The 13,340-nt window shown below is 36.1% G+C and overlaps 1 protein-coding gene across 1 annotated transcript; it reads left to right on the forward strand.

Moving 5' to 3' along the window:
- Positions 1-92: 92 nt before the first annotated feature.
- Positions 93-12,316, forward strand: LOC144960748 (uncharacterized). The gene is made up of 2 exons (XM_078894041.1): positions 93-157; positions 11,562-12,316. Exon 2 carries the CDS (start codon positions 11,759-11,761, stop codon positions 12,314-12,316), a length of 558 nt encoding a protein of 185 aa, XP_078750167.1. The 5' UTR covers positions 93-157; positions 11,562-11,758.
- Positions 12,317-13,340: the final 1,024 nt, after the last annotated feature.

Here is a 13,340-nt window from a genome sequence, read left to right on the forward strand (position 1 = left end):
AAAACATTTATTGACGTGAAATTGGGTGTAAACGACGGCTGATTGAGTTGATAAATAATCTTTTGGTGTGCATGAATACCAATTCCAGGATGATTTAGTTTTGAATCAAATTGTCATTCGAGTAAAAGGAGAAAGATTAAAATCTTGGTGAACAAAAGTACTAATACCGTACCATTTTTGGTTTCAAGCAGTGGCGTGGCATGCTGACAGTATAGGGTGGTGCCAGAATCAGAGGAAAATGACTAAAAACATGCTATATTTGTTAATACCAAAAAAAAAGAGAGAGAAAAAACATAAAGAAAAGACTTACTCAAATAAATAAGAGGTGGTATATACCATTTCTCAGTTTTAATTATATTTTTTTAAAAATGCTGTAATCCATTTTAAAAGATGGATGCGATGCCAGGCACCAAATCAACCCATATAGCCACGCCCCTGGTTTCAAGATATCTAATAATATCATTATTAAGTGCAAGTCTTTACCTACTTTTTAAAAGAATCTCAAGACACATTTTTACTGTATTTGTTTTTCTTGACTCTATATGAATCCTTGATTTGGCTATGAATTATTATTGTTGTTATTAATTTTTTCACTTAAAATTGATATTTATATTGTAAAGTGCCCGGAGCTTGTGTTTTACACGAGAATGAGCGCTATATAAATGTGTATTATTATTATTATTATTATTATTATTATTATTATTATTATTATTATTATTATTATTATTATTATTATTATTATTATTATTATTATTATTATTATTATTATTATTATTATTAATCATTTCGAGGACAGGTGACATGTAGCAAGCGTCTACGTCGCGTCCCTGGAATCCCTCGCTAGAGATCGCTTGCTACAACATCATAGTGGAGTGGAATTGGCTGGATGAATTGGTCATCATGGCACCACCCCTAAACGATTTCAAGGCCCGACTGACATGGGCCCGCGCCCAATGAGGACGCCATTGAAATACAACCAGACCATTGGTTTCTTCAGCGCCAACCATACAGATACAGATACACAAAATCAATCTCATTATTATTATTATTATTATTATTATTATTATTATTATTATTATTATTATTATTATTATTATTATTATTATTATTATTATTATTATTATTATTATTATTATTATTATTTATTATTATTATTATTATTATTATTATTATTATTATTATTATTATTATTATTATTATTATATTATTACTGATAGTTCAAATTTTTCTTGTATCTTCTGTTCCTCCCGGAGAATGTCTAGTTGGTATTTAGGTTTAGCCTTTGCTCTTTTGCAGATTTTCAATTTAACTCGTATGGGGCATAGCACAGGTATATGATCGCTGTTACAGTCAGCCCCCGGCATAGATTTGGCATACAAAACCGAGTTTCGGAAACGTTTGCTGATGAGTATGTAATCTATTTGGTTTCTCACTCCATCTCCAGGACTTTTCCATGTCCACTTCCTTCTATTGTGGTTTGTTGACCAGGTATTTGTGATTGTCAGATCATGTTGACGGCACCATTGAATAAGACGATCACCTCTGTCATTTTTGTCTCCCAGACCATGTGGGCCCACAATATCTTCTATTCTTTCTCGGCCCACCTTGGCATTAAAATCGCCCATGATGAGTTTTATGTCTGAAGACTTAAACTGATGCATTGCTTTATCTATTTGTTGATAGAAATTTTCCACTTCTTCATCATCGTGACTGGTGGTTGGGGCGTATATTTGTAAAATATCAAAATCAAAAGGTTTTGCTTGTAGTTTGATTGCCATTGCTCTGTCTGATATGGGCCAGAATCCTTTGACTGCTCGCGCCGTTTTATTATCTAGTATAATTCCAACTCCCCTTTGGTGTTCTCCTCCTCCTGAGTATATAATTTTACAGTCATCATAATTAAGTTCTCCTGCTCCTTTCCATCTAACTTCTGATAATCCTAAAACATTGATATTCAATCTCTTCATTTCCATAACTACATTTGCTAATTTTCCTTTCTGGTACAGACTTCTTACATTCCATGTTGCTGTTCGTAATGTTTGGTGGTGCACAGTAGTGCTGATGACGGTCGAGAGTCACCTGTTCACCTGCATGGCTATCTCTACCGGACGAGGCTGTAATCGAGTTGCTCGAAAAACATCCATTGACGTCGTTGACTAGATTCGCTTGGACGGACATCATGACGATCTTGGGATGATACGTCAGTGGTTTCCCGTTGCCTTCTGACGGATTTTTATCTGGTTTACTCCATAGCCTTTTGACCTCCTGGTCATAACCCACAAGGCAGTGGGAGCATTTGGCAGGTTTTAAGGCGCCTCCCATTCACCTTGATAGTCCCTTCATAGAGTATATGAGGCATTTTGTATGTGTAGCTGTGCTGCCAGACTACCCAACCTCACTCTCCACGACTATCGCCAGTTGGTCCGCGGCTTTACAGCTAACCTATAGATCAGGATCTGTAGGCCGTTCCACGATCCGCCACCTGTGGACGCGCTGGGTTGGGGATGGTCGCCCCAGCTGTACCCAGAAACAAGTTTGAAGTGCTTGGAGAACTAACAGATATAGAAGAGAAATATGAGCAGTTTAAAGACAGTGTTGCTGCATCATTAGAAGAAAATGTTCCAACCACACTTAAGTTGCAGAAGAAGAAATGGATTACTCCAGAAATATTAGAACTAATGAATGAGAGAAGAAAGGCCAAAAATCAGGAAGAAAAATACAAGACTCTGAACAGGCAGATAAAAAGAAAATGCAACGAAGCTAAAGAAGACTGGATAAATGAACAATGTCACTATATAATGTCCTGCAAAGAAAAAAATGGCAAATTCTTCCATCAGAAAATCAAAGAAGTGACAAACAAAACTAAATCAGGTGATAAAAGTGGATGCATCAAAGACAAGCGTGGAAACACCATCATGGACAAAGACTGCATTCTAAACAGATGGTCAGAATATATTGAAGAACTTTTTTTTGATAATCGAGGAGAAATGCCTATGATAAAAGAACTGGAAGGGCCTTCTATAATGAAAGATGAAGTTAGGAACGTCATGAAAAGCATGAAAAATGGAAAAGCTGCAGGACCTGATGCCATAACAATTGAGGCCTTGACTGGCCTGGGTGAATGGGGGATTGAATTCATCACAAACCTTCTAAATCAAGTGTATGACACAGGAAAAATGCCAACTGATATGAAACGATCCATTTTTATAGCACTACCAAAAAAGCCAGGGGCAGTTGATTGTGAACAACACAGAACTATTAGCCTAATGAGCCACCTCACAAAAATTCTTTTGAAGATAATTTTACTAAGAATAAGAAATAAAATACGACCTGAAATTGGGGAGATGCAATTTGGTTTTGTTGAGGACAAGGGTACCAGAAATGGAATATTCACATTATCAATGCTGATGGAAAGATGTATTGAAGTAAATAAAGATCTGTATATGTGTTTCATCGACTATTCAAAAGCCTTTGATAAAGTACAACACGAAAAACTATTCAAAATTCTATCATCCTTGGACATTGATGGTAAAGATTTAAGAATATTACGGAATTTGTACTGGGAACAAGAAGCAGCAATGCGTGTTGACAACGAACTAAGCAGTTTTACACCTATTAGAAGAGGAGTTAGGCAGGGGTGTGTTTTGTCTCCAGATTTATTCAACTCTATAGTGAAATGATATTAAGAGATATCGAACATAAGAATGGGGTGTGTATTGGAGGAAAGAATGTAACAAATCTGAGGTATGCAGATGATACGGTTCTACTGGCAGAGTCTGAACATGAACTACAAGAATTACTGGATGTTGTAGTCAGGAGTAGTGAAAATATGGGACTGGAACTGAATATATCTAAAACAGAATGTATGACGGTATCTAAAAATAATAACCCACCAGCCTGTGTAATAACAAGCAGAGGACAAACAATACAACAAGTTGAATGTTTCAAATATTTAGGCTTCAATGTAACATCCAATGGAAAATCAGATTGTGAAATAAAGAAAAGAATAGGTATGGCGAAGAATGCATTCAACCAGCTGCATACAATTATGAAAAACAGGAATATTAGCATGAAAACAAAAATCAAGGTCCTGGATTGCTATGTACTGTCTGTGCTGCTATATGGTTGTGAGAGCTGGACCATAAACAAGACCATGGTTAAAAGACTGGAGGCAGTGGAAATGTGGTTTTACAGAAGAATGATGAGGGTGTCATGGATGGAAAGGAAAAGAAATGAAGAAATTTTAGAAATGGCAAACAGAAAAAGATCACTGATAACAAAAATCATCAAACGCCAAATGGAATTTTTAGGACACATTATCCGCCACCCTGGTTTGGAAATACTCGCCTTGACTGGAAAGATGAATGGAAAAAGAATAAGAGGAAGACAAAGAATAACGTATTTGAAAGGGATAAGAACTTGGACAGATGAAGCTGAGAAAGGTGGCGCTGCTTTAATAGAATTGGCAAGAGATAGATCAGCTTGGCGGAAGATGACCTCCGACGTCTGCTTCAGATATGGAACTACATGAGATGAGAGATTATTATTATTATTATTATTATTGTTATTATTATTATTTATTATTATTATTATTATTATTATTATTATTATTATTATTATTATTATTATTATTATTATTATTATTATTATTATTATTGTTATTATTATTATTATTATTATTATTATTATTATTATTATTATTATTATTATTATTATTATTATTATTATTATTATTATTATTATTATTATTATCATTATTATTATTATTATTATTATTATTACTATTGTTATTGTTATTGTGATTATTATTATAAATGGCATTTATAAAGGGCTTTACCGCGTTGTAACCGGCTCTAAGCGCTTTACAGTGATAAAAAAACAAAACATATTACGGTAAGACAAGTGTTGATGGAAAAGTGATACGAATTCAATTTAACAACAACAAAATATCACTATAGTTTTGCAATATTATCACGTAAAAAGATAAAACTGTAAGCGAGATTTTGGTTTTGTTAACGAATCTGAGCACCTCGAAGGTGTGATCGGATAGATTTCCAAAATTGGGAGGGGGGGGGGGCGGAAAAATGAAAAGATTGTTCACCTATTTTACGCAGGGTCTGAGGTTTGACAAGGATTGATTGGTCATTGCTTGACCTTAAGATTCTACTCGGGACATCGATGTTTAGAAGGGACTTTAATATATCATGAGGGACTGTTAGTGCTCAAAACTGTGTGTAGACAAACAGTACAAATCTCGTAGACAACGCCTTTCTCCATAGAAATCCAAGGTAGATCATGTTACTACACTTAATACAATAACACCCGGTTCTGTCGTTTCTATTTATTCATTAGATGAGTTATTTTTATCGTGGAAGATAACACTACGAGCTTGCGTTTATGTTTTTTATTGCACGATAAAAATATAACGAGTTTAATAAATCCAAAGAAATTAAAGAATACGTTAGTTCTAACCCTAAAATTGGGATTCTTAGATATTTTGTGACTTATTATATGGTAGTAGTACTTGGATTCACTATAATTTGTATTATATCCTCCGTATGCTTGAATGGCATTTTGATCTACCCCCCCCCCCCCCCCCCAAAGAAGATAACATTAACGAAATCCAAAAAAAAGTTGGATTTATATAATATGCACCATTAGAGTATTTTCAATTGCCTATCAGCTTATTTTAAACCAAACCAATGACAAAGATCTTAAAAATTGTGTGTGACACGTACATAATTATTAAAGATTGTTATAAGTTTACACGTCATGTTTGTAATCGTCTGCAGAAAGGTCGAAGGTGAGGTTGAGGAAGTCTATGACTTTCATGTTGGCGTCAATTGTAATTTTCAACTTATTATGTTTGGACATACTGGACACTAGCTTTTTGTTTCTACTGTTTTACTTGGGAGGAGAAGGGGGGGGGGGTGTATCTGCTCATGGCTAGTCCATTGTCTCTATAGCGACCGATATTTGTTTACATGTCATTTTTCATCCCCAAGGGATCCATAGTTAACCAAACATGTCTAAGCCATTCAAGTTAACCATTTTGAGGATGCGTTTGTTTCCAGTTTCTGCGTGTCCTGATCTGGCTAACTATTTTGGTAAAGAACAAAACATTGAACAATACAGCCATTTTGGTAAAGGACAAAACATTGAACAACACAGCTATATTGGTAAATGATAAAACATTGAACAACACAAACATACTGGTAAAGAAGAAAACATCGAACAGCACAGTAATATTGGTAAAGGATAAAACATTGAACAGCACAGTCATATTGGTTTCTCGCAAATCAATGCCAAGGTATTTTGCTGTCCTTACATGTTCCAGGATTTGACCATAAAGTTGGTATTCAAATGTAATCGGTGCTTTCTTATATGTGATGTTTAGAACATTGCACTTTTATACGTTGAATTTCATTCGATTTATCGTTTCCCATTCTTGTAATTTATCTAGATAGTCATTTAGTGTTTTGCAGTCGTCTGTTGTTCTTGTCTAATTATATAATACTGTGTCGTCAGCAATGAGGCGCACTTTTGACTTCATACCTTGTGGAAGATCATTTATTTACACTAAAAATAGGACGGTCCCAAGGACTGAGCCCTGAGGCTCGTCCGATGTTACCATTCCGATGTGGAAGTCTCGCCGTCGACAAGAACTTGTTGGGTGCAATTGTCCAGGAAAGGTGCAATCCATTGTAAGCTTTTGTTCCTGAAACCAACGTCATATAATTTCTGGATTAACCGATGGTGAGGAACCTTGTCAAAGGTCTTGGCAAATCCAGCAGGTACTAAATAATTTGACCTCCTTTATCAATAGCAGCTGACAGATCATGTGTTAACTATATGAGTTTGACATGGGCGGTGCTTTCTAAATCCGTGCTGTTCAATACAAAAAAACTGTTAGTTTCAAGATATTCAGTTCTTGACGATCTCACTATATGCTCTAACAGTTTCGGCAAATGCAAGATAATGAAATTGGACGGTAGTTTTGAGCCCTGCTTCTATCACCTTCCATGTAGAAGGGTTGGACACGAACGTGCTTCCAAACAATTGGTATGTCTCCCGTTTCAAGAGAGAGTTTGAACAAATGTGTGAGGGCAGGTGCAAAGTCGTTACTCAATATCTTTAAGAGACGGGATGGTATTTTGTCTAGGCCACATGCTTTCTTTGGATCTAGAGTGCCGAGAAGTTTGTAAACGCTCTCTACTGTCACATTGATTTTAGCCATAGTGTTGTGATCGTTTTCTTCGGCTTGTAGTTGTTAACTGGAACTTTTGGTATGAGCTTTTGAAAAAGAAAACAGAGCAGAATTGGTTAATAAGTATGTCTGCTTGTTTTTGCGTCAGAGTATAATAAACAATCATGCTCATGGGGTGCTATACCAACCGAGTCGCATCTCCTACTTTTAATAACTTTCAAAACCTGACAAGTTCTTTAACATGATTATGATAGGCTCTTCTCCTCTCTCTTTGTATTTTTTTTCAGTCGGGCGTAATTTCGCGAGTTGGTAGCATATTGGTTGAAAGGCGTGACTTTTTGTAAAAAGTTCACGCCTGCATTCATTGACAGCAGATAAGTCGGTTGCTCTGTCAAACAACAAATAGGCAAATCTCTGAATGATGTTTAAATGACTGGCTATATTATGTTCTTTAGACCGTTGATTAGCAATAACTTTAAATGAGTCTGTAACATGATCATATGCGGCCCAAAATGACCATGCTAATTTCCTGTGCTTCCCTGCAAATGACCTGACACTGTTACACCCCGTAAATGCATGGAAGAAGAATATAGCCAGAGATTTTTCAGGACACAGGGATTCAGAATTGAGTGGTTAGGATTCTTTTATTTCTCCTGTGACAAACACCTTTTCCATTCCAAATTCAGCAAATTGTGATAGCAGAATGATACCCACATCTGAGTCAACTGTTCGTATAACCCCAGAATTGAAGTGACATTCGCTTCCATTTTTCAAATGAAGTGCTATTTTGGTGTCAGGATCTTCTTGAGTTCAAGGGTACAGCGATTGCAATAAATGTTCTACGTCTGTAATAGATTTGGAAATGTTCTCACCTGTAGTGCAAACAATAATTTTTCCTGGTGTTTTCATTGTTGAAAAAAATTGAGGATAAGAAACAGAATAGTTGTACTTGTTCTCTTTTTTTTAAATGGTGAACACCGTTTTCTAGAAATTGATGTTAAGTCCTTCACATCAAACTTCTCCGAAGAGACATCCCTCTTGTGTCTGGTTGCAGATTTTATGCTAACTTTCACGTATGCGTCAAATACAATGTCCACTCGATTAATCCTTTTCATCTGGGTATTTATATAATAAATAAATACACCATAGCATATTCTCCAAAAGTTTTACAGTTTCCTCCAGGACAGAGCAAATCATCTCCGTCATACACATAAAATTGAACTGACTCAGGACAGTTCGCAAAATTCGTTGAATGAGGAAGACAGTGAGTAATGTCAGACCTTTGACATGAACGGAGCCTTCCAAATTCTGAAGGGAAGGTGGGTAAGGATGGTGTTCATGTTTAAAAAACTCATCCAAATTCCCCTCTCTATTCTGGCAAGAAATAAACAGTCTTGAGAACAAATTACATCTTACTTTAGACACGCAAAATTCTATTTCTGTTTTGATGACTACTTTTAGAAACTTGAAATAGAACATGGGAAGGTTTTTTTATAGGGTCATGGATTGTGGCTTCAATTGTTTGTTTAAAATAAGTCTAAAAGCTTTGCTTTCCAATTGTGCATGTATCCCTGACAGGCAAGGCCGAATCCTTTGACATTTCTTGGCGAGTGTAACGTTATTAGTCTATCATGGCTTGGTACCAATAGTCACGCTGTACCGATTTCTTTCGCCGTCTGCAGAGCCATGACGTCAAGGATTCTTCTTCATTGGCTAAATATTTCCAGGATTGGAGCATTAGATGATAAATGGCACAAAGTCAGACCTGGTGAACATAGCGACGATGCTTGAGATGACTTCCAGCTTAAAATTTCAGCTTTCCCCTGAGATGCAATTGAACTGCAACTAAAGTATTTACTCAGCCGCTTCCCTCCAACCATGTTCCAAGTATTTTCAAGATACATATCTAAATATAGAGGCCATCTGAATTGTTGTTGCTATAGCAGAAACTGGTTGATCAGCTGTAATGACAGGTAGATGTGATAGATTGATCAATGACAAAGCAGATTTGACAATGTCAAAATAACGGCGGACTGTAGTTGAGGACTGGATACTTTGATTTAAAAGGGGAAGCAGAAAGGAAATACTTCTATGAGCAGTTGAACAAGTTTGCATTGAATTAAAAGCTGGCCAAGTGTCAAAAATGGAATTTCACAATCTGTTAACCAGTCATACTCTAAAACAATGACACTTTTCGGAATGTATGCCATCGCATTAAGCTTTACATTTGGCAATGGTATTGAGCATTTTACTTCTGAAAGGGGTGAGATAGAGGTATAGCTAAGACGGCCTTTGCTTCTGTTTCAATGTCCTTTTCAAATATATTTGGAGAGAATGTGTTTGTTTCTTGACCGATGTTCTGAATTAAGCTGATCCCGACCCATGAAATCTTTCAGATGATGTTGATGATGATGAGTTTTGTTCAATGTTATCAACTAATGCTGTTGTAAACGTATTTTTGAGAGCTCTTGGAGGGTAGACAATACTTGTCTTTATATAGAACTGGAAAATTATTTTATACTAGTTTCAGCAATAATATCGATTACCCTATCATAAGAAATTGATACACAGAGTAGACAGTATAACAATACGACCTTTTTTTTAGATTTGGCAAAAAACCATGACTCCTCTCAGTTATTTTTTAGACAACACATGATGCCATTGTCGTTATCTCGAAGGGTGTGGACGATGTCAAATGATAAAACGTATTTCGATTTATCATAATTGTACTGTACACACTGGTTGAAAGAAAGCACTTTAACTGCTTAAATATAAGTTTTTTAGTTGTCTTTTCTTTTTTCCTTTACAAATGCTCAGACATCGTTGTACATTTTTAGTAAAGGATAGGTCGTTCTTATGACTCATATTTTTGTTGCTCGGGCAGGAAAATGACAATTTTTAATGGAGTTTTTTTCAAGCCAGAAGACGAAAAAATTCTTTTAAAATAATTAAAAGCTAGACATTTAGTAAGTAATAATGGAAAACATTAAAACAAACATATCTCCGAAATCAGATATTAATCCAGTTCTTAATGGGTGAACATGATTTTTCAATTCTTTTGTCATCTAGCACCAAACCATCACAAATTGCGCGTTTTCACTACCTTTACGACTAATTTGAAGGTCTTTTCAAAAATAAATTGTATTTAGAGTCATCCATGATTCGAATCTTCATAATATCATCACCTATTTGTGTAATTTGTTATATGGTTACAAAAAGTGCACAAAACGCACGGACCGGTTCGCTAATCCAACGGACTACCTGTTTAGTATGTCGTTTTGGGGTGTTTATTTAGTATGTGATAATTCTCTTCAGGTATTGGGTGCATTATTTTGTGTTTACTGTGTATGCTTTTTCTTTTGATATGATGTTTCATGTGTGTTTGAATCTTTTAGTTTCCAGATGTGACCACTCATCGTAGCAATCTAGATATGCCTTGCGCGATGTTGTTGGAGATTGGTTTTATGATCTCAGGCGGTGGGTTGCTGTCTTTATTTACGTAGTTATGACGTTATTTGGCTTTCTGTAGGGTTTGTAACTGTCTGTTGAAAGGTCGAAGGTGAAGTCTTGTTGGCATCAACTGTAACTTTTAGCTAATTATCTTTGAATATATTGGAGGTTTTTTGTGAGATGATCGGCTTATATCTGCTCTCACAGCTCAACAACATATCTGACACACAAATCAGTCTCTACAGAGACAATTTATTAGCAATATACAGATCCCCCTCACTCCAGTAAAGTAAACAGAAAAAAAAACAAAACAAAAGCAAATCTCTAATAAATCAACCATAATAAGCTAAAAATTACAATTGAGGCCACCAAGAAAGTCATAGACCCTCTACGTCACCTTTGACCTTTCTACAGACAATTGCAATAATAATAATATTATGCCAACTGAAGACGTGGACGAAAGCCACAGAAACATAGGTCTTGGCGACATATACAATGTGATACAATTTATATTTTATGTTATATTAGCTCTAACCATCATTATCGAGCACTTTCGTACCTACGAGTACCCACCAATATGGGGGGTAGGGGTGGAAGTATGGGGAAAGAAGGAGGGGCAGGAACGAAACATTAAGAGGAAATGGGGAAACTTGGGAGGGAGAGAATTGGGTTGGGGGGGGGGGGGGGTTGGCGTTTGAAGAGAATGGGATTGGGCAATGAGATAAAGAGGACATATCTGAGGGAGGAGGCTTAGGGGGGAGGGAGGTTTATTTTGTGCTGTAAATTTGAAATTTTTGAACGTCTGCACATTGTCATAAACACGTTTAACATCTTAAACACAAGATCCGAATATATAAAATGAGTAAATAAATATAATAGAATTCCCTTATTTTTCATCCCATAGGGGAAATTGTTCTCTAAGGTCTAGTTCAATGGAAGACTGGAATATATTGTTATTTTTTGTACTTTAAAATTGTTTCCTGGACTACAAATTAACAAAGCAAGATGTGTGTCGCCTGACCATTTTATTACTGTTAATTGTCTGACATGATTTGAGACCTCTATGAAAAAACAAAATACTCACATTATTCATAGGTCAACATGCATAACAACCACACTATAGAGGAGATCCTTGTCACTTTACAGACTGACCAATTAATCAGCGATGAAGAGTATAAAGACATCAAAAATGGGATACTTTTCACACAGCTGTTCTTCTCAATTCTTGGAGTCATCACGAATTCAATCAACATCCGCGTCTTTCTACAACAAGGTGTGACAACTAGCAGCACCAACATTGCATTTATGGGTCTTTCAATATTTGACTTTTTCAATTGTTTCTTGATAATCCCACTTCAGGCTTGTTCTTTAGTGGATATTATATGGAACTGGAGACAAGGTTACATTTGTGAACACTACAATCTTTACACTATGACCATGCACACTGCTTTTTATTACAGTAGTATCTGGACTACCGTGTATTTATCTTTAGAGAAAAGTCTATGTGTTTTGATTCCACTTAAGATAAAGCTGATCCTAACGCCTAAGGTTACATTCCGATTTCTTATTGCTCATGGTTATTCTTATTCGGCCGCCAGTCGTATAATTTTTCTGGCATCTACGAGAATTTCTTGGTATGTTGACCCGGAAACAACTTGACATTACCAGCATTTATTGAATCGCCTTTAGCAAATCGCTTCATTTATTACAACAATTTGATATCGAATACAATACTATCGTCAGTAGCAATCGTTATCGTCACAATCGCCACCATCATCATGATCAACAAACTTAAAACTTATCAACAATGGCGTAAAAATCGCAACTGTGACGTATCATCAATAGCATCATCGTCGGAAAATTCTTCAGAGACTACAAGTATGTCTTCAAAAGACGCGGAGATGGTCAAATTCGTCATCACAGTGACGTGTTGTATATTCATTGCCTGCCTGGGCATGTCTCACATTCCTGCCACTGTCATTCTCGCGATCCCAGGAATTTCCGCATCCGGACCCAACAGAAACATACTCAGTATGAGCTATTACATCCATTTTCCTGTTGGTCTCATTAATTCCTCCATCAACTTTTTCTTCTACATCCGGGTCTCCACGCGTTATAAAACGTCCTTTGTCGAAGCGTTTCCAATATGTACACGAATGGTTTCAATATCAAAATAAATAAAAGGTAAACTCTATTCTGTGGTTTCCAAGTCTTTTCTGAACTCTAGATCTAACACATGGTCAACTTTTACAGTAGTCGTAACAATAAACTAAAATCAATTCATCCATCATAATAATCGTGACATAGATGGTTCGAACATTACAGTGTACAACTTTGGAGCAACGAAGGAAGCAATCCAAACTGGCAATGCTCTATCGCGAATTCCACCAAACAACCTCAGTCCAGCAACATCGAGATTGAGAAGAAGAGGACGACACCATCTAAGATTCACAGTTCCGCGTTCCCGAATACAAAACCATGAACAGTCGTTGTTTCCCTCTGCTATACGCTTGTGGAACAACTTACCACCTATCGTTGTCAATGCAATCACCAGGGAAACATTTAAGAAATGCTCATCACTACCATAGGACACAATACACAGTGGCGTTTCTAGCCTATTTACAGTAGTGGGACAAAGATGATTCGGTCTTATAATATATATATATTTATATATATATATATA

The sequence above is a fragment of the Berghia stephanieae genome, chromosome 15 (assembly GCF_034508935.2).
Source record: "Berghia stephanieae isolate SIO BIC M18660-M18661 chromosome 15, UCSD_Bste_1.3, whole genome shotgun sequence".
Classification (NCBI taxonomy): domain Eukaryota; kingdom Metazoa; phylum Mollusca; class Gastropoda; order Nudibranchia; family Aeolidiidae; genus Berghia; species Berghia stephanieae.

Coding starts and splice junctions, on each gene's coding strand:
- LOC144960748 (XM_078894041.1), top strand. CDS start 11,759: ATGCATAACAACCACACTATAGAGGAGATCCTTGTCACTTTACAGACT.